This window comes from Sycon ciliatum, chromosome 10, assembly GCF_964019385.1.
Source record: "Sycon ciliatum chromosome 10, ocSycCili1.1, whole genome shotgun sequence".
In the NCBI taxonomy this organism is placed as follows: Eukaryota; Metazoa; Porifera; class Calcarea; order Leucosolenida; family Sycettidae; genus Sycon; species Sycon ciliatum.
In genome coordinates, this window is record NC_088652.1 from 1,044,892 (window position 1) to 1,066,108 (window position 21,217).

The window sequence follows — 21,217 nt, forward strand, 5'->3', positions numbered from 1 at the left end:
CACCGCCACCAGCACCATCATTCTGGCATGGTTGTGCTTGTCTTGTTATGTGTTCATTAAACTGGTTTGTCTTACTTTTGTGCCGGTTGACCTGCCCACACCAGCCACACATTCTGCGCTAACATTGCACTGCTAGCCCCTGCCTTCAACAACCACACACTCTGCACACAGCCTCCTGTCTAAAATAACACCGCTAGCCTCCACATTCTCACACAGCTTTTTATACAGTGCTACAAGACCCACCCTCTCCTGACATAAATACATGTATACCGGCATGGTCGACCGTGACCCCATCCTCACGTTGCCTGATGATTGGGAGAGCATGACACTTGAGGTAGCAGCAAACAAGCCTTGATTGTCCTTGTTGTTCTGTTCTGCCTGTTGACCTGCGTAGGTTTTCCAGTACGTCGGCGATACCACCGAGCCGCGGCTGCTCAACTGGGACTTGGACATGAATATCGGTCAGATCACGCTGGTCTTTGATGATGTCATGCTTGACTCAAGCCTTGTCGCCCGGCACCTCACGATCCAGTCGAACAGCAGCACGGCCGTCGCTGCCAACTCCTTCACTCTGACGGCGGGGACGAGCGCGGGCCCACGTGGCTACGTACAGCGTGTAACGATCTCCGCCGAAGACCTTGACAACCTGAAGGCTATCCGACCAGTGGCCACCTCCAACGCTACCTCCTACATAAGCTTCCCGTCGGATCTCGTCACGGACGTTGCCAACAAAATTGTCATTGCCATCCTGTCCAGCTCGGCGCGAGTCGTGAGAACATTCACACCGGACACGACCAAGCCGTCGCTACAGACTTGGAGCGTCAATACGTCAACGGGAATTCTCACGCTGGCGTTTGACGAAACGGTCGATTTGCGCACTTTTGTTCCCTCCGGCATCACGCTGCAGGATCGCAGCACGGGACGAACGCGTTTCCGTCAGCTGACGGGTGGTGTTGCTTCCAGCAATGACTCTGCCAAGTCGTTCACCGTGCGCTTGACGGCTACAGACCTTAACGCAATGAAGGTCGCGCTGGATTTGGCGCGCGACCGGAACAACTCGTATCTGTCGATGACCGCAGGAACGATCAAGGACATGGCAAATAACGCTGTTAACCCAATCCCCGTTACGAATGCCACCCAGGCGACAACACACTCAGCCGATATCCTACATCCGACCCTCTTCAACTTTACCATTGACCTGAATTCGGGCGTTCTTTCGATGGCGTTCGACGAGATCATCAACGCCTCCTCCATCGTGCAGTCTCGGTTCACGCTGCAACGCACCGGAGTCGTTCCGGCGGCTCCGGCCGATTCGGTAACGTTGACCGGCGGTACGGTCTCGACCGTGGACTCCACTCGCATCACTATCACCATGACCACAGCTGATCTTAACAACGTCAAGGCTAAGACTCTGCTGGCTACCGGCACCAGCAACACATTCCTGTCGCTGGGTGCCGGTGCCGTCAGAGATATGCGTGGCAACCCGATACAGAGCCTGACGACGGCGCTGCAAAGCGTCGGCGTTACCATCGACTCCAAGGCACCGGTGCTCAGCACGTTTGACCTGGACCTCGGCAACAACACGCTGACGCTCAGCTTCACGGAGAGCGTCAACACCAGTCGTTTCGACTTCTCTCTCATCACGCTGCAGAGCCAGAAGGGAGCCGGTGGCAGGTTCATCAACATCAGCGGCGCCACCATACTGCGCACGTCCACCTCGCAAGAGGTGATCACGCTGTCGCTGAGCCAGGCTGTCGCTGATGCCGTGAAAACCGATACGCTCATGGGCACGACCAAGCTGAACACGTTTGTCAGTCTGACGTCCGGCGCCGTCTTCGATCTCAACAGCAACAACGTCACGGCCATTGCGCGCACAAACGCGCTGGAAGTCAACCGACTGCAGGCGGACACCGTGGCACCACGTCTGTCCACATACTCTCTCAACATGAACACACGCACGCTGAGCCTGACGTTCAACGAAGCCGTCAAGGGCACTACTCTCAACGCATCGTTCATCACGTTCAGTAACGCCGCTGCGCTTCCCGCTCCCGTTTCCTACACGCTAACGGGTGGTACGACCGCTAGCGGCACCAACGCTGTGATTGATGTTGTCCTGACAGCCGCTGACATGAACGCTATTCGCAGCAACACACAACTCGCTACCTCGACCGCTACTCTCAATATGGCCTTCCTGGCTCGCATGATCCTGGATGCGAATAATCAGGGCATCGTCGCCTTGACAACACCCCTAGCGCCGGCAAACTTCACCTCGGACAACACGGCGCCGCGTCTGGTTGGTTACCGGGTTGCCCTGGATACGACCGGGGCACGCGCGGTGCTCCAGCTGCTCATGACGTTCAACGAGGTCGTGAACGTGTCGACGTTCAACTCGAGTGCACTGACGCTAGCTAGCGCCGCATCCACGTCTGCTACACGGGTCACCCTGCAGCTGGGCTTCAACCCCGCCATACAGACTACGGTGATCCCGAGCACCACAATAACTGTGAACGTACTGGATGCAGACTTGCTGCGAGTGCGAGCACGTCCACCCCTGTTCCAGACCACGGCTAGCAGCTATGTCTCCATGACCAGCGGTGGGGTTGTCGATCAGGCCGCACAGACTGTAGTGGCGTTCATCGACACACAACCAACGGCGCACACGGCCGATTTGATACGTCCGCGTCTCCAGAACTTCACCCTGGACCTGAACAGCCGACGGCTGCTGCTGACGTTCAACGAGCCGGTGACCATCGCCTCTGTCAACGTGTCGCAGATCTCACTGCAGAATCTCGCCTCATCGCCCACGTCCACGCTGACGTTGTCCACGGCAACAGTAGTACGCGCCGTGCCGACCAGCACCAGCCAGGTACAGCTTGACTTGGTGGACGCGGACTTCAACACGCTCACCAAGGCGCGTAATTTCTCCACCCTGCCGAACAACACGTTCATCGTCCTTGGCCCAGTGGCCGTGCAGGATCTGGTGCAGAATGCCGCGTTTGACGTCCTGGCCACTGCAGCTCAGAGTGCAACCAGTGTCATTGCTGACGTGTCGCAGCCTCGCCTGACCAGCTGGACCATCGACGTGGCAACGCGTCTAGTGACGTTGACGTTTGGCGAAACTGTAAGCGCCGCGACGTTCGACGCCACGCAGCTGACCATCAGCAGCCAGCGTGCTGCCGCTCCGCAGGAGAGTCTGCGTCTCACGGGCGCTCTCACTCCCACCACCACGGACGGCAACGTGATATCGTTCACGCTCACTGTGGCCGATCAGAACTCTCTCAAGGTGCTCACTCGCCTGGCCATCAGCAACACGTCGTCGTTCCTCTCGTTCACCACCGACACAATCCAGGACATTGCTGGCAACTTGCTGTTCCGTGTGCGCCCGGCGCAAGGTGTTCCTGCCAGACTTTTCTCCGGTGATTCTTTCCCGCCGGATCTGCTCGAGTGGCGCATCGACCTTGCACGCAATACGCTGTTCCTCAGCTTCAACGAAACAGTCGACGTCAGCACTCTCAACATGTCTCAGTTCACTATCCAGGAGGGAGCGGTTCGGCGTGTGTCCAGTTATGCTCTCTCAAACACGGTCTTCACCGGCGCCAATGCAGAGAACTTCACGCTCGCGCTCAGCCCCATCGATTCGGATCGCCTGAAGGCGCTGGGCCTCTGCAACTCGACCATTCTCTGCTTTGCCTCCATCACGGCTGGTCTGGTCAAGGATGTGGCCGGTATTGCTGTTGTCCCTGAGTCTGGTCTTGGTGTGGCTAACCTTGCATCTGACAATGCCGGACCGCGCATCACGGCATTCACATCGTTTGATCTGGTGCGTGGCGTACTGGTGGTGTCGTTCAGCGAAATTGTCAGCACGGCATCGTTCAACCCGGCGGCGCTAACGCTCCAGTCGCTGTTCGAGCGGCCAATCAACTCCTTCAACCTGACAGGAGGAACGGTTACCTCGCAGGACAACACCAGCATAACGCTGCAGCTGAGCTTTGCAGATCTCAACGCCATTCGTCAGCTGGAGAACCTGTGCACCCACCGTGCAACGTGCTACCTGACCGCTAGCGATGCCCTGGTTACCGACGTCAGCGGCAACAAGAATGCTCCGCAGGCACAGGGCGCGCCGGGTCTTATCGTGCAAACGTTCGTCTCGGATCGCACTCTCCCCACGCTTAGCAACTTCACCCTCGACTTGAACAGCAATCAGCTGATACTGACTTTCTCGGAACCGATTCGCTCCAGTCGCTTGCAGCCGACCGCCATTACTCTGCAAAGTCTGGCCACTTCTGCATCGACTAGCCTAGAATACACGCTATCAGGTGGAGGCATCCCAAGTACGGACGGCCAACGCATTGTCACTGTTAATCTCACAACGGTTGATGCGAATGCGCTCAAGACACGCAGCTTTGCAACCAACACCTCCAACACGTTCATGCGCATCACGACCGCTCTCGCCACAGACATGAGCGTTACGCCAAACTCCGTGGTTGCCATTGGCGACGGGCGGGCATTGGCGGCTCATCTGGTAAGCGTGGATACGACCGGGGCTACTCTGTCTAGCTTCACATTCTCCACGGACACCGACCAGCTGTCGCTGACGTTCAACGAACCCGTCGATTGGAGGACGTTTGTCCTGACGGCGCTGTCGTTGTCATCCACCTCTGCGGCTACGGGCGGACGTCGTCGGCAACTGACCGGGGGTAACTTCACAGACCTGAACATCAGCTTGTCCAAGAGCGTCACCCTCCTCGGTCCGGACATCTCCTTCATCAAGCAAGAGCCGCGGTTTGCAACTCTGCCCGGTGACACATTCCTCACGGTACCGGCTGGCACCGTGAAGGACGTCAACGGCAACAACAACACTGCAACCATCGGCAAAGAAGCAGCGAGTCTAACGAAGGATGCCACCCGGCCAGAACTCAGCACGTTCAGCCTCAACGTCGAGGTTGGTCAGCTGAATCTGACGTTCACGGACATCGTCAACGCCTCCACTCTGGATGCCACTGCTATCACCGTGCAGGGTGCACCCACCGCACTGGCCGGCCAGTTTGCCACGCTCTCAGCGAGCTCCACCACCACCAGTCAGAACGGTTACGTGGTTGTGATCACGCTGTCCGCTCCGGATCTGCTCGCCGTCAAGTCAATCTCGCCGGCTGCTCGCAGCAAGGCCAGCACGTACCTGCGCATGAACGCCTTTGCCATTGATGATCTGGACTCTCGCGACGTCCTGGCCGTCACAAACGGCAAAGCAAAGGTGGCGCGGGACTTCGTCGGCGACACCACTCGGCCGAGCCTCTCGACGTTCTCCGTCGACATGACGACCAACGCGATCTCGCTCACGTTCGACGACACCGTTGACCTGACGACGTTCCAGCGGACGCTCGTCTCTCTGCAAAGCCAGCAAGTTCTGAACGCCAGCACTCAGGTGCTCAACATCACAGGCGGTACGTTTGTACGATCCACCGATGCCAAGACGATTACACTCACGCTGAGTAAGACGGACGTGGACACGCTGAACACTCGACACAACCTGTTCACGCGCCAGAACAACTCCTACCTGGCAATCCGTGACAACGCCGTGCAAGATCTGTTCAACAATCAGCTGCTTGGAACACCGACCAGCAACGCCAAACGTGCTAGCAACTTCACGAGTGATGCGAGTGGCCCAGCCCTGGTCAACTTCACTCTCAACATGAACTCCGGACAAATCGTGCTGACGTTTGACGAGTCTGTAGTGGCCAGTACGCTCAACACCAGCTATCTGACCCTGCAAACGACGTCGGACTCGACACGTCTTGAACGTGAAACGTACCGTCTCACCGGTGGTACGCTTCATGGTACCGCAGACGGAACCGTCATCTCAGTCAACCTGAGCACGGCCGATCTCAACCTGATCAAATCGACGCGACCGCTAGCCGAGGGCCAAACGACTACGTTCCTCTCGGCGCAGAGCGGTGCCGTACGCGACGGTTTCAACAACCCGTCGCGCGCCGTGCTGGCAACGCGTGCCCTGCGCACCGTACAGTACACTCAGGACCGTGTCAAGCCACGCCTGGTGTCATTCCTGGTCAACGCCGCAGCGGGTACCATGACGTTCACCTTCACCGAGTCCGTTGACGTGACCACATTCGATCCCAAGCGCATCACGATTCTGTCCGACGCCACTGGCACGTCTACGTACACGCTACGTGGCGGCAACTCCACACAGACACCGTCCACCATCGTGACTCTACAGCTCACCAAGGAGGACCTGGACAACATTGCCTTCGTCGACGCCATGTTCAAATCAGAGAACTCCACGTATGTGCGTCTGGCCGCCGATCTGGTCAAGGACTTTGCCGGTGAACTGCTGGAGGACGTGCAGGCGCAGAAGGTGGCAGCTGGAGGACTGGTATTGGACACTACGGCACCGCGTCTTCTCTCCTACACTCTTGACATGGACAGTGCGATACTGTCGCTGTCGTTCAGCGAGGTGATCCGAGTGGGCAGTCTAAGTCCTCAACGGGCTCGTATCGAGACCGCCACTGCTGCCGATTCCCACACCATATCGGAGAGTGCCGCAGTCACCGGCTCTGCCAGCAACACCACCATCAACATTGCACTCAGCACGGCCGATTTGAACACTCTCAAGCTGAACCGACGGCTCGCCATATCCCAGGCAACCACCTTCCTGAACCTGACGGTGAACTTTGTCGAGGACATGTTTGGCAACCAGTTCCAGTCTCTCGTGGCACCAGTACGAGCCGCTCAATTCACGGCTGACACAACGCGTCCCACCTTGCAAGGCTACAATATGGACAGCGGTAATGGACAGATTACGCTGAATTTCAGCGAGCCAGTTGACACGACGAGTCTCAACGTTTCCGGCATTGTTCTGCAGAATAACCGCTCTGGCCTGGTGACCGGTGGTTTCTTCCGCTTGACAGCGACCAGCTCTTCCAACAGTGTTCCCGGCGTGGTAATCATCGTGACTCCAAGTGCCACCGACTTCAACTCTATCCGCGATCTTCCCAACCTGGCATCCAATCAACTTAACACTTTCCTCTCCATGACCAGTGGCACCATTACTGACATGAGTGGAAACTTTGTGGTCGAAGTGCCCATCGCCAATTCCAGCAGAGTGGCTTTCTTCTCCGACGACCGTACGCTGCCACGGATACGCAACTTCACGCTGAACTTGAACACCGGAAGTCTGGAGTTGACGTTCTCCGAAACCGTCAACTTGACTAGCTTCAACCCCAGCAGTATTCAGCTGCAGAGTGAGAAGGTTAGAACGGGTACCACTCAGTCTGTCACACTCGGCACTCTGGGAACTGTAACTCGACCAGTCGAGACCAACATCCGAATCATCCTGTCTGAAACGGATCGCGACGCAATCAAGGCCGCCCGTCGACTAGCTACCTCCACTGCAAACATGTTTGTCGTTGCTGCGGCAACTACGATACGCGATCTCGCCGGCAATCAGCTAAGCCCAGAGGCGTCGACGCTTGCGTTCGGCCCTGGTAACTTTGTTGGTGATTCTACCCCGCCAACGCTGATCAACTGGGAACTGGACTTGGATGGAGGTTTCTTTGTCATGTCATTCGACGAGGCTGTGGATGTGCCTGCCGTGAACCTCTCAGCCATTACAATCCAGGATGGCCCGCTGCTCAAACTGACCTCACATCAGCCATCAAACAGCACCGCACCGACACAGGATGTGCGCGTTGTCAACATCACGCTGGCCAAGGCCGACTTTGATGACATCCGCAGGAAAGCTCTGTGCACGCCACGCACGCCCGACGATTGCTATCTGGTCCTGCCGCGCGATTCCGTCAAGGATCTGGCAGGCAACAGCGTTCCGGCGATTCTGAACGGTGGTGCGCGGTCGGTGGCGAAGCTAACCAACGACACAACGTCGCCCAGTCTCTCCGTGTTCTTCAGCATGGATATGGACACTGGCACGATGGTGCTGAGCTTCACTGAGCCAGTGCTAGCCACGTCGATCACGATCCCCGACATCACTCTCCAGAACTGGCACGTCATACCGCCAGCCGACAAGATTCGCAAGCTGACCGGCGGCGTGTCGAACAGTCCCAGCGGCCTGCGTCTCACGATAAACATCACCAAGACCGACCTGGACTTGATCAAGGCGGACACACCGCTGTGCTCTTCTCCGCAGACCTGCTGGGTACGATTCCCCAACACCTTCATCACGGACATGGCCGGCAATCCGATCAACGCTGTTGCCAACACGGCCGTGTATGACGTCACAGAGTCGGCACGCTTGTTCACTGAAGACTCAACACCACCCAACCTCCTCAGCTACACCGTCGACTTGGACCGCGGTCAAGTTTCGTTCTTCTTCGACGAAACGATTGACGTCAGTTCCCTCAAGCTCCAGGAGGTGACGTTTGGAAACCTGCCGACAGCCACCACCAGACACAAGTTGACATCAACCACCTTGTTGACTGCTGCGGATAACACTTCGGCAAGACTGCAGATCTCAGCTCCTGATCTGTTGGCCATCAAAGCCAACTTGGAGTTGGTCACAAACACATCTTCAACGTATTTGTTTTACACCAGCGACTTCGCCCAGGACATGAACCTCAACTTCGTCGTCAACCGCACCGACGGCTCCAACTCTCTGAAGGCGGCCTCGGTGTCTCCGGATGTTACCGCACCACGCTTGCTGGAGTTCACGTTGTTCGACTTGAACAGCGAGACCCTGCAGCTGAGCTTCAACGAACCCATGTCGGTGAGTCTGATCAACTTCACATTGATCACGGTACAGTCCATGGCAAGCAATGCCTCTGTCTCGCACACGCTGCTGGCTGGTTCCAACGTTGTAGCTCTGGACAACCGCCGGAGGCTGCAGTTCAAACTGAGCCCAGAGGATGTCAGGCAATTGAAGCTGGCACCACTGCTTGCCGTGGGAAAGCCGTCAACGCACGTTTCCCTCAGGGCCGGAGCATTCCGCGACGTTAGCAACAACCCCGTCACGGAACAGCCAACGAGCAGCGCGTTCAACTCCACCACGTACATTGCCGATGGCACCAGCCCCGCTTTGCTGTCGTTCAATCTCGACATGGATACGAACAAGCTTTCTCTGACGTTTGACGACGTGATGAACGTAGCCACACTGATAGTCACCAAGATCAGCCTGCAGAGCACACGCGCGGGAACAGACACCGCTAACAGCTACTTCCTCACCGCTGGCAGCAGAAGTGCGTCGCTGAACGGTTTCACGGTCGTCATCGATCTGTCCGTCGCGGACACCGATCAGCTGAAGGCGCGTACCGACCTGGCCACGAACGGTTCCAACACGTTCATCACGGCCGCAGCCGACTCCGTGAAGGACATGGCTGGAGTCAACATGATCACCATAACAACGGGTGAAGCGCGGAACGTCACTATCTTCACGCCCGACGCAACTCGCCCGCGTCTCAGCTCCTTCACGTTTGCCGTATCCTCGTCGAACCTGAGCCTGGTGTTCTCGGAGACCATTGATGCCGCTTCAATCCGCCCGCAGTTCTTCACCCTGCAGAACACCAAGAACGGAACAGGACGTTCGCGCGTGCTCAGCGCTCTGAGTACCGTTTCCACGACACTGCCCACAACTAGCTTCCATATTGTACTCACCGTGGAAGACCTGAACTTCATCAAGGAAAACACTGACTTTGCCACTGCAACCACAAACTCCTTCCTGTCGTTGACCGAAGATGCCCTATCGGATCTAACTGGTAACAAGGTTGTTCCGATTCCAGCGGCCAACGCAACCGCAGCCTCACTGCATCTGCCCGACACGCAGAACCCGGTCATGGAGTTCTTCACTCTGAACATGAACACCGGGACGCTGGTCATACGCTTCTCGGAGACTGTGAACCGCTCCACGGTGGATCAGACGCAGTGCCTGCTCAAGTCCAGTGCCAGCGTTCTGGACACCGCCACCGCGGGCGTTGTCCGACTCACCGGCGGAACAGTATCTGCCGAAAACAGCAACACCATTACGCTACGCCTGACGTTTGCCGATGTCCAGCGTATCAAGACCGATCGTCTTCTGGCCCTGTCCAACACCACCACGTTCCTGCGTGTTCTTGGCAGCGCGGTCGAAGACATGAACAAGCTACCGTCGCTGGTGCAAACTGCTCGACAAGCTGACGGATACGTCCCTGACACTACGTCCCCAGAACTACTAGAATTCGATGTCGACGTCAGTGCCGGAACCATTTTCTTCTCGTTCAATGAAGTCGTAGATGCGCTCACAATCAACATGTCCGTGGCCACACTGCAACGATCGTCAAACGGTCGCGGCAGTTTCTACAACCTGCTAGGCGGAAACACGTCTGCACGCCAGGGAGAGCGCTTCACCGTCAGCTTCTTGAACTCCGACCTGAACGAGATGAAAAAGGTGGCCGATCTTCTGTCGTCACGTGCCGACACTTGGCTGCAAGTAGTACCGGCGTTCATCAAGGACATGCAGGGAAATCCGATCAAGGAGATCCTCTCCTCGTCTGCTAAGCAAGTGCGAAACTTCACCATCGATGCCGATGTCCCGTCCGTCACCTCGTTTGAGATTGATCTCGACGCCGGTACTCTCACGCTCAGCTTCAGCGAAGTTGTTCAGGGTTCCACACTGAACACATCCTACATCACCATCTCCAGCCGTGCAACAGGCGCTGCCTCCACGTATACTCTTACCGGAGGTACGTTTGCCAACGCTCTGAGTAACGTCATTGCCGTCACGCTGACACGTACCGACGTAGAAACACTTCAGCGCCTCACGGCCCTGGCCACCAGCAACGACACGACTTTCCTGACGATTCTCGCCGGCGCCGTTCAAGACAGCAACAAGAACAACTTGACGACGACGACGGGCCTCGCTGCTAAGCTGTTCACACGCGACGAGAAGAGGCCGACGCTGGATGCGTTTGACATGCGAATGGCCGACAACACTGTGTTGCAGCTGGTGCTCAGCTTCTCGGAAGTGCTGGATATCACGTCCCTACGCCTGAACCAGTTCCAACTCTCCACCAGTGGCAGTGCGCAGTCGCGTCGTCTAACCGGCGGTGCGTTCAACCAGGTCAACGCCAGCACGATTGTGGTGAATGTGACGGCAGCGGACCTGCGAGACATGCGTGGCCAGCCACCACTGGGTACCAACGCGTCGACATCCCTTCTCACGGTCACCGCTCTTGGGGCCAAGGACATGTCTGGCAACACTCTCAATGTCGTCACGGCTAAACAGGTGACATCATACACAGCTGACCTGACACCACCCAACTTGGCCTCGTTCTCGTTGGACTACAACACGGATGAGTTGCGACTGACGTTTGACGAGCCAATCCTGCCCCTGCGCTTCACACCAACTGTAGTGCGTCTGCAGAATCTGGCCAACACCAGTGGCGCTGCCAATACGCACACCCTGACCGGTGGCACGGCGAGAGCTCTGCCGTCCGACAACAAGGTAGTCATTCTCACCCTGCTGCGCTCCGATCTGGACTCACTTCAACAGAAGACGTCGCTCGCCACACGGCTGGAGAACACGTTCATCGCTCTGCCGTCGCGCGCTACCGTTCTGGATCTCTCCGAGAACGAGGCGAGCATCATTCGCACCGACTCTGCCCTCCGTGCCACGGCGTTCGTGGGTGACGGAGTTCGCCCGCGTCTGATCGGCTTCGATTTGAACATCGCCACGGCACGCGTGACTCTGTCGTTCTCGGAGACAATGCAGATCGGGACATTCCGACCCAGTGCTGGTATCACACTACAAAGTAACCCGACTGGTGTCGGCGCTAGTAGCTTGCTTCTGACCGGTGGTTTCCCAATCACCACAACCAACGTCACCACCATCGTCTTCAACCTCACCGAGGCTGACCACAACAAGCTCCTCCAGCAGTCGGCCCTGGCCATTTCCAAGGCAACCACGCACATTGCCATCGAGGGTGGTGTGATGCAAGACATGACCGGCAACGACGTACAGAGAATACCGGTTGGCAGTGCTTTGGAGGTGACGGGATTCTTCAATGACACCTCTATCCCGGCCATCATCTCCGCAGCCTACGACGCAAGCACACTGTCGCTGACGCTTGTCTTCTCCGAGACTGTGAACGCATCCACGTTCACCGTTGACCAGCTGACGTTCCAATCTGCTGTCACGTCCACCACTCGTGTCGCCCTGACAACCGCCAGCACGGTGAACCGCGTTGACTCGGAGACGATCAGCTTCACGGTTGCCCGCGGCGATGCCGACCGCATCAAGCTGCAGAGGAACCTGTGCACGGCGACGAGCAATTGTTTCTTGTCGTTCACGTCGGCACTGGTCCGTGACATGTCGTCACTGCCGGTACAGGCGCGAGCCGATGGCAGCGCGTTGACGGTAACGTACACAGCCGACACTGTGACCCCGACACTCAGCGCTTTCCACAGCATCAACCTCATCAGCGGGGAGCTGGTGCTGAACTTCTCCGAAGTTGTCAACGCATCGTCATTCAGTGCCACCGCCATCACGCTACAGGACTTCTTCGAAGCGCCGGCATCCAGCGTACGTCTCACTGGAGGCACCATAGGCACTGCGGACACGTCTTCCGTCACAGTCAAACTGACAGACGTAGACCTGTCGCGCCTGAAGACCGACATTCTCGTCTGCGCCTCGCGCACGACCTGCTACATCACGTTTGCGTCGTCGCTGGTGCGTGACATGAGCGGCGTGGCGGTCCAGGCCGTGGTTGACGGTTCGCCAGGTGTTGTCGTGGGAACGTACACCAACGACAACGTCGCCCCGCAGCTACGTCAGTTCGACCTGGACTTGGATGGCAGCGGAGTGCTCACGATTCACTTCACTGAGCCGGTCTCGGCGACTTCCCTGAAGACGGGTAGCATCACGTTACAAGATGCGGCCAACGCCACTCAACGCTACTCACTCACGGGTGGTGCCGTCACGGCGTTCAACACCAGCACGCTGCGGGTTGCCCTGACAACCACGGATTTGAACGCCCTCCTGGCACGTAACTACACCACGGGCCCTGCGGACACATTCATGACGGTTCTAGCAGCCGCCATACAGGACACCGCTGCCAATGGCATAGCCGCTATTGTCGATGGCAACGCGGTTGGAGTCACCGGGTACACTGGAGACAACACACCGCCTACGTTGACTGATTTCCAGATGGACCTGGGAGCGGACCGCCTCACGCTGACCTTCTCGGAGCCGGTGGATCCCACCACACTGCGTATCACCCATCTTGGACTGTTCTCCAGTAATGTGACGGCCACAGCGTCATCATACAACCTCACAAACGGCACGATTCTAACCGTGGGTGCATCGCGCACTGTTATTCTGTCTCTGTCGGAAACCGACATCCAAGCACTGAAACTAAACACCGGACTTGCGACGAACGACACCAACACATTGCTCTCGCTGCAAGCGAACGCAATCCGTGACACCAAGAACCTGGGCATTGCATTTGTGCCGCCACGCTTCAGCCTGCAGAGCCACCTGACCGACTCCACACGGCCGCAGTTGCGAGCGTTCAGTATTGACATGCACAACTCTGTTCTCAACATGACCTTTACGGATGTGGTGCGTGCTGCTACGCTACGTGGCTCTGCCATCGGCGTGCAGGACGGCAAGACGGCCAGTGCAGGAAGATCCATTCGCCTGACCGATGCCAGCCGCTCCACCAGTTCAGATGGCTACACGCTCGTCGTCAACATTGCTGTAACGGATCTGCTGCGCATCAAGGGTATACGCAATCTCGCCACTAGCCGAGCTAATGCCTATTTGACGTTGCAGGCGTTCGGTATTGATGATGTGTATGGTGCCGATGTTCTGGCTGTCACTGACGGCAATGCAATTCAAGCCACGACGTTCCTCGCGGATACGTTCGCTCCGGCGCTGAACCGATTCGTTCTCGACTTGGACGGTGACCCCACACTACGTCTGACCTTCACTGACACCATGGATCCGGCATCGCTAACACTCAACGCCATCATGCTGCAGAACACCGCCGCAGCGGCTGCAACTCGACGACTTGTCCTCACTGGCGGCACACCTGTGCGCAGCTTGGACGGCCTGTCATTCAACATCACGCTGAGCAGCGGAGATGCCAATCGTCTGAAACTCGACACCGCCCTGGCCAATAACAGCCTCACCTCGTTCATCAGCCTGCCGGCCGGTGCTGTCAAGGACCTCGCCGGTAACAACGCCAGTGCAGTTGTACGGCGAGCGGATCAGTTCATCGCCGACACAACCGCACCAGAAATCCTCTCCTGGCGTCTTGACATGAACACCGGTCATCTGGTACTGACGCTCTCGGAAGCAGTGCAAGCACTGACGCTGAACGTCACCGGTATCGGTCTGCAGCCGCGCATCGGTACCGAGTTTGTCAACGAACGGCACTATCTCACCGGCAGTCTGGCCACTACACAACAGGATGGTACGACGCTCACGGTCAACCTTACCGCAAGCGATCTCAACGCCATCAAAACGATCAAATCACTCGCCACCTCGTTCACCAACAGTTACATTGTCGCAGAGTCGTTTGTGCTGCGCGATATGAACAACCAGTTCTTGAAGCAGATCCCGACGACGCAGGGCAAGGCTATTCTAGCCACTGAGTTCACGGTTGATGCTTCTCGTCCGGTCGTCACCAACGTTCTCGTTGACATGGACGCCGCTCTGTTGCTGGTGACGTTCGACGAGACGATCAACGTGGCTGGTACAACGCTGAGTCAGATCACGTTAGCCGGTGGTGCTGTCAACTCGCCCACGATTCTCACACTGACCGGTGGCACACGCTCAACACGTGACAGCACGGTCGTCAACGTGACCTTCACCAAGACGGACTTGGACAAGATGCAGCTGGAGCGTGGCCTGTACACCGAACGCAACAACACCTACCTAGTGTTGTCCAGCGACAGTTTCCGTGACATGCTCGGTCTCGGCGTCACGCCTATCCTGGCGTCGGCCGCTCGTCGTGCCGATACATTCATCACCGACGGCTCAGCACCAACGCTTGATTCGTGGACTCTAGATCTTAACGGTGGCACGCCCAGTCTTGTACTCAGCTTCAATGAGATTGTCGACCCAGCCACTCTGGTAGTGTCACGTTTGTCGTTCACCAACAACGCCTCCACGAATGGAGTGCGTTACGCACTGACCACCAGTACAACTAGAGCAACACCGGCTTTGACCGTTCATGTCAACCTGTCGGTGGTCGATGCCAACGCGCTCAAATCCGACGACAACCTTGCCTCGTCCGCCGTCAACGCATACCTGTTCTTCAATTCCGCCGCGGCCATCAAGGATATGGTCGGCAACAATGCTAGTCAGTTAGCCACCGCTCTCAACGTCAAGGCTGGCGCGTACACAGCTGATATCACCGAACCACGTTTGCTCAACTTCACGCTGGATGTCGACGCCGGACAGCTTCTACTCACGTTTGACGAGAGCGTCCGCGTGTCCGACTTCAAGTTCAACTTGATGGCCCTGCAGCAGTTTGCAGCAGTAGCGGCGCCTGGAGCACGGGTACCTCTTGTTCCGGGTGTGTCCACTTCAGCCAGTGCCAATCAGGCTGAGGTGGTGATCTCGCTAGGAAAAACCGTTCTGGACGCGCTCAAGTCACGGGCAGCCCTGGGCACGGGTGTTGACAACACGTTCCTCGCTCTCGCCACCGAGTCCGTGCTGGACATGCGCCGCAATCGTCTCAGCGGCGTGGTGCGCGCAGCCGGTCGTGTGATCATCGACACGAACGTTCCGCAACTGACCGGCTTCACCCTGGACTTGAGAAACGTTGGCGTGCTGGTACTGTCGTTCAACGAGTTCATGAACGGCTCTTCGCTTGACATGAGTAAGTTAGTACTGCAGGAGCTAGCAACCGGTGGCCAATCCGTAGCCTTCACTGGCTTCACGTCTCAAGTAAACAACGGCATCACGCAGAATGTCACTCTTCTCCTTGCCGACGTCAATCGACTCAAGCAGGCGCTGCGAGTCGCCACGGTAACCAGCAACACGTACGCGTCGTACTCGGGCGACTTCATCTCCGACATGGCCGGCGTGGCTATCAGCCCGAGACTACCAGCGGCTGCTCAGCGAGCCGACAACTTCCTGACTGACGTTACGCGACCGTCCCTGACCGGATTCTCGCTTGACCTGGGCTCGGGACGGCTCAACCTGTCGTTCACGGAGACGATCGATGCCAGTTCGCTGAACGTCACCGAGATTGTCTTGCTAAACGGAACCACGCTGAGCCAGAGCACGTCGTTGCGATTGAGAGGCGGTGCGTTTGCCGCTACGGATACCGATGTTGTTGTCATCACGTTGACCAAGGCCGATCGCGATGAGTTGTACCGTCTGAGCCTGTGCACTCAGCAGTCCGACTGCTACATCTCCTTCAACAGCACAATGGTCGCCGACGTCTTCACGAACCGTGTCAACCCTGTCGCTTCGCGCCCCGCGGCCACGTTCCTTAACGACTCCGTTGTACCGACGCTCACTCAATTCGTCTCGTTCGATCTACTGACGGGCACGATGCAGCTTCAGTTCAGCGAGACCGTTCGTGTGTCCACGCTGAACCTAACGTCGCTCACCCTGGAGTTCCTTCCTGGCTTCAATGATGTGCAGCTGACTGGCGGAGTGACTACGTCCGTAGACGGTACCAGCATAACTGTTCAATTGACTAAGGGCGATCTTGATCGGGTCAAGCTCACTGATGTCTTGTGCACTGGCGCTGCGTCATGTAGTGTTAGAGTGGCCTCGTCGTTTATCCAAGACATGGCTGGAAATCCGATTCAGGTAAGCAAGGCATCTTGAAAAGGGAGAGAGTGTGTGTGTGTGTGTGTGTGTGGAGGGAGGAGGGGGGGAGGGGGGGGGGGTGAATGTGTGTGCACATGTGTGTGCACGTGTGTGTGTATATTCGGGAACATGCATGTCTGCACACAAGCATGCATGCATGCACGACTCCTGTGTGTGTTCCTCTGTGGTTGTATAGATGTGTGATTACATCGATGTGTAGGGGGATTTTGGTGTGGTGTCAGAATACCCTACGTAGTGTAAAAGCCATATATATAATGAAGTGCTAATTCTAACGAGTTAACGAGGAGAAATCTGTCGTTAAAATAGAAATTGTTATACAGAAATCGATACATATACTGTCCTATTGAGCATTGAGGATGAGTGAGAATCGTTACCTTTGGTACACGTAAACTAGCCAATTTTGGGAAATCGTTAAATATGCGCCTCGTTAGAATAATGGCCTTTACAGTAGTCTTTGTATTCTCAAATTCATGTGTTCCGTGTGTTCCGTGCGTTCCGTGTGTTCCGTGTGTTATGTGTGTTATGTGTGTCTCATTCTAAACATGGCCTGATTGGTTTCTTGTTTTTTGTTTTGTGTTTCATCACCACTGCCACCAGGCCCTGACAACTGCTGTACGTGCTAGTAACTTCACCGACGACAACGCTGGACCCATCATGACGGGATTCGACGTCAACATGAACACAGGACGCGTGACGCTCAGCTTCGACGAGCCTGTCGACGCCAACACGTTTGTCAGCACCTCGCTTCTGTTGGTCAGCTCCGCGCAGTCTGGTGCACGGTCGCTGACACTCGATCGCACCACCCTGGCCCGCTCAACAGTCAATGGACTGACGTACAGCTTCACAATCGACCCCACTAACTTGATAAGCTTAAAGTCCGACGGCGCTCTGTTTTCTAGCAATGAGACCAGTTATCTCAACTTCACCTCCACGCTCATCAAGGACATGCGCGCCAGAGAGGTAAACTTTACCTCGTCCGTCAAGGTACGTCAGTTCGTCGCCGATAATGTCGCGCCCACGCTGAGCCAGTTCTCCTTCCTCTCCATGGAGACGGGCGTGTTACGTCTGAGCTTCTCGGAGCCCGTACAGCGTGCATCCGTACTCCCGGCGCTCATCACCCTACAGTCGTCCACAGGCAGTGGCAGTGCTAATGTCACTCTCTCTGGAGGTGTGGTGTCCGATGTGACTGGCACCGACCGACAGCAGCTAAGCCTGCAGTTAACCAACGACGATATCACCGCCATCAAACTGCAGACGCAACTCGCCACCAGTGCGGCGAACAGCTTCATCTCGCTGCTAGCTGGCGCTGTGAAAGACATTGCAGGCAACGATCTAGTTGCTAGTGGCGCCAAGGCTGTGAACGCGGGCCAGTACGATCCCGACAGAACCAATCCACGGCTGACCAACTGGACTCTGGACATGACGGCTCAACGGTTGAGCATGACGTTTAACGATGTCATGGATAGGGACAGACTACGACCTGGTGAGATCACGCTGCAGTCTGACGCTGGCCGCACAGACGTAGCAAACTCCTACAAACTACAAGGAGGCTCAACGCAATCCCCTGACGGTTATGTGATAGTTATTGATCTAGCCGTAGGTGATCTGAATGCTATTAAGGAAAGAGCTGGCCTGGCCACCAACCTCAATGACACCTACATCAGCTTCTTCGCCGCGCTGATCACCGATCAAGTGCCGCTTTCCGTCATCAGCGTCACGGACTCTCTGGGACAGCAGGCCGCTGGGTACACAGCGGATAGCATTCGCCCGCGCCTCGTAGCGTTCAACGTTAGCGTGGATAGCAAGCGTCTGACGCTGGAGTTCAGCGAGACGGTCAACATCACCTCGCTACGGCAGTCCGGTCTTACCCTGCAGAACCAGGTTGATGGCCGACTCGCCGGAGCGTTGAGTCTTCCGCTTACTGGCGGCACCAGTGTTCCTGCCGTGACTGGATCCAAGTTTGATCTGGAGTTCACCAAGGCTGATTTGGACAAGCTGACGCAGACCATCGGCCTCGGATCCAACAACAACAACACTTACCTGGCGATCGCCGATGGTAGTATTGCGGACATGGCTGGTAACCTGGTTGTGGGCATCCCGACAAGCAATGCCACACAGGCTAGCCTACACTTGCCCGACAGTTCTCTGCCGACACTTGTCGACACTGCGTTTGACCTGAACAGCGGTGTGTTGTCCCTGACCTTTTCGGAGACTGTGCACGCGCTCTCGCTCAACACCAAGGGTATCACGCTGAACAGTCAGAGGAGTGCGCTCGGAACGTCGCACACGCTAGGCACGAGCATCGTTACCGCTACCAACAGCACTATCGTCAATATCACGCTAACCGCCGCCGACTTGAACGCCATCAAGGCCGATCCGGCACTCGCCGTCGATAAGAACTCAACACATGTGACGCTCGCAGCTAGCTCGGTTAGTGATATGAACGGAAACCTGATCAATGTGATCCGCGAAGCAGACGCTGTCACCGCAACATCGTTCGTCAACGATACCATTGCCCCGACGCTGGTCTCGTTCGATTTTGACCCGGGTCTTGGTCAGCTACGCTTGACGTTCTCCGAGACAATCAATGCTGGCTTGTTCAACCCAGCGGAGATCACCATCAAGTCGAATGGTGTCGCTGCCTCATTCACGCAGGTCAAGCTAGGCGGAGGGACGTTTGATCGGACGACCAACTCCATCGCGCTCACTCTGACACTTCGCACGGTCGACATCAACGCCATTAAGACAAACACCGGTCTGGGAACGGCTGAAGCAAACACGTACCTCGCCTTCACTCCCCAGCTTGTAACAGATATGTTTAACAACGCCATCGTTCCGATCAGCGTGAACACAAGTCGCCGAGTGTCTAGCTACGTACCAGACACCGTTTCTCCTCAACTCACTGAGTACACAGTCAACATGGACGAGGAGTACGTAGAAATGACATTCAGCGAGTCGGTACGTGTGTCGTCTTTCCAGGCCACAGCCATCACACTGCAATCAAACTCTACAATTACACCTGCAGACAGTCGAACACTTACCGGAAGTGCTCGAGTGAACTCTACGGACGGCCCGACGCTTCGTTTCTACTTCACTGCCGCCGATCTCAACTTCATCAACAGTCGGCCGAACTTGGCACGCACCGCTCTGAATACGTTCATCTCGTTCTCGGCTGCTATGGTTACTGACATGGCGGGCCGTCCGGTTACCGCTGTACTGAACACAAACGCAACCGCTGTCGTGGCTGCTAGGTTTACTAGCGACACGACCAAACCACGATTGACTGCGTTCAGTCTGAGAATGAACGGAACCGCAGCCGTGCCCGTTCCTCCGCTTTTCCTCGTTCTGACGTTCTCCGAGTATGTTTCCGCGACAACGGTCCTCGGCACTGGCGTAACCCTACAGCCAGTGCAGAACAGTACCAATGCCAGCACTGCACACACGCTGACACAGCGTGGAGTTACGTCGCAGATCAGCGAGACTGTTGTAGAGCTGCAAGTCGATGCCGTCGACTTGGCCGCCATTCGGGCACGTCCACGACTTGGCCAAACCGCCGACCTCAGCTACATCTCCATGGCAGCGGACTCCGCCTCCGACGCATTCACCAATGGTCTAACAGGCGTACCGGCGTCTACTGGGATCAAAGCCACGGCGAATACGGCCGATTTGACGCCACCCGCAATCAGCCGCTACACGCTGGATCTCAACTCGCATCAACTGATCATGACCATGTCCGAGAACGTCCTTGCGACGTCTGTGAGACCGGAACGCATCACACTGCAGAGCTCCGAGACCTCAGCTGCGGTGTCTGTGACTCTGAGCAACGCATCGACCAGCTCTGTCACAGGTGCAGTGCTTACAATCAACATTTTGAGTGCTGATCAGGACAGAATCAAACAACTGGACACACTGGCATTCTCACGGCCAAGCTCCTTCGTGTCCACACGACAAGGCTACGTGCAGGACATTGCGCAGAACGATGCCGATGCAATCCTCGTCGGCAAGGCACAGAATGTGGATACGTTCATCCGCGACTCGGTGCGACCCAACCTGCTGCGCTGGGACCTGAACCTCAACACTCGGCGCGTGACGCTCTACTTTGATCAGGTGGTCAACGTCAGCACACTGGATGCGTCCGATCTAACCATTCAGCAGCGTGCCACCACGGCAGGTGGCGGACAGTCTCACACTCTCACCGGGGGACAGCTCATTACGACGGCGTTCAACACCAGCCTGGCGTTCGAGATGCTCAACGCCGACGCCAACTCCATCAAACAGCTCACTTCGCTAGCAATCAGCAACGCGTCTGCCTTCCTTGTTGCTCCTTCTACCTCTATCAAAGATATGGCTGGTAAGTTGGTAAAGAAAAGCCTTTTTCTGTTGTTGCAAAATGCCAACTATAACGAAGAATGTGAGAAGGGCTGA

At 56.6% G+C, this 21,217-nt stretch overlaps 1 protein-coding gene across 1 annotated transcript in view; it reads left to right on the top strand.

The window, feature by feature from the left end:
• The window catches only part of LOC135825719 (uncharacterized), a gene marked incomplete in the record, with an annotated part of 167,999 nt that overhangs the window by 55,558 nt on the left and 91,224 nt on the right, over window positions 1-21,217 (top strand). The window contains 2 exon segments of the mRNA XM_065338340.1: window positions 395-16,771; window positions 17,390-21,143. Coding sequence (XP_065194412.1) covers window positions 395-16,771; window positions 17,390-21,143 — 20,131 coding nt within the window.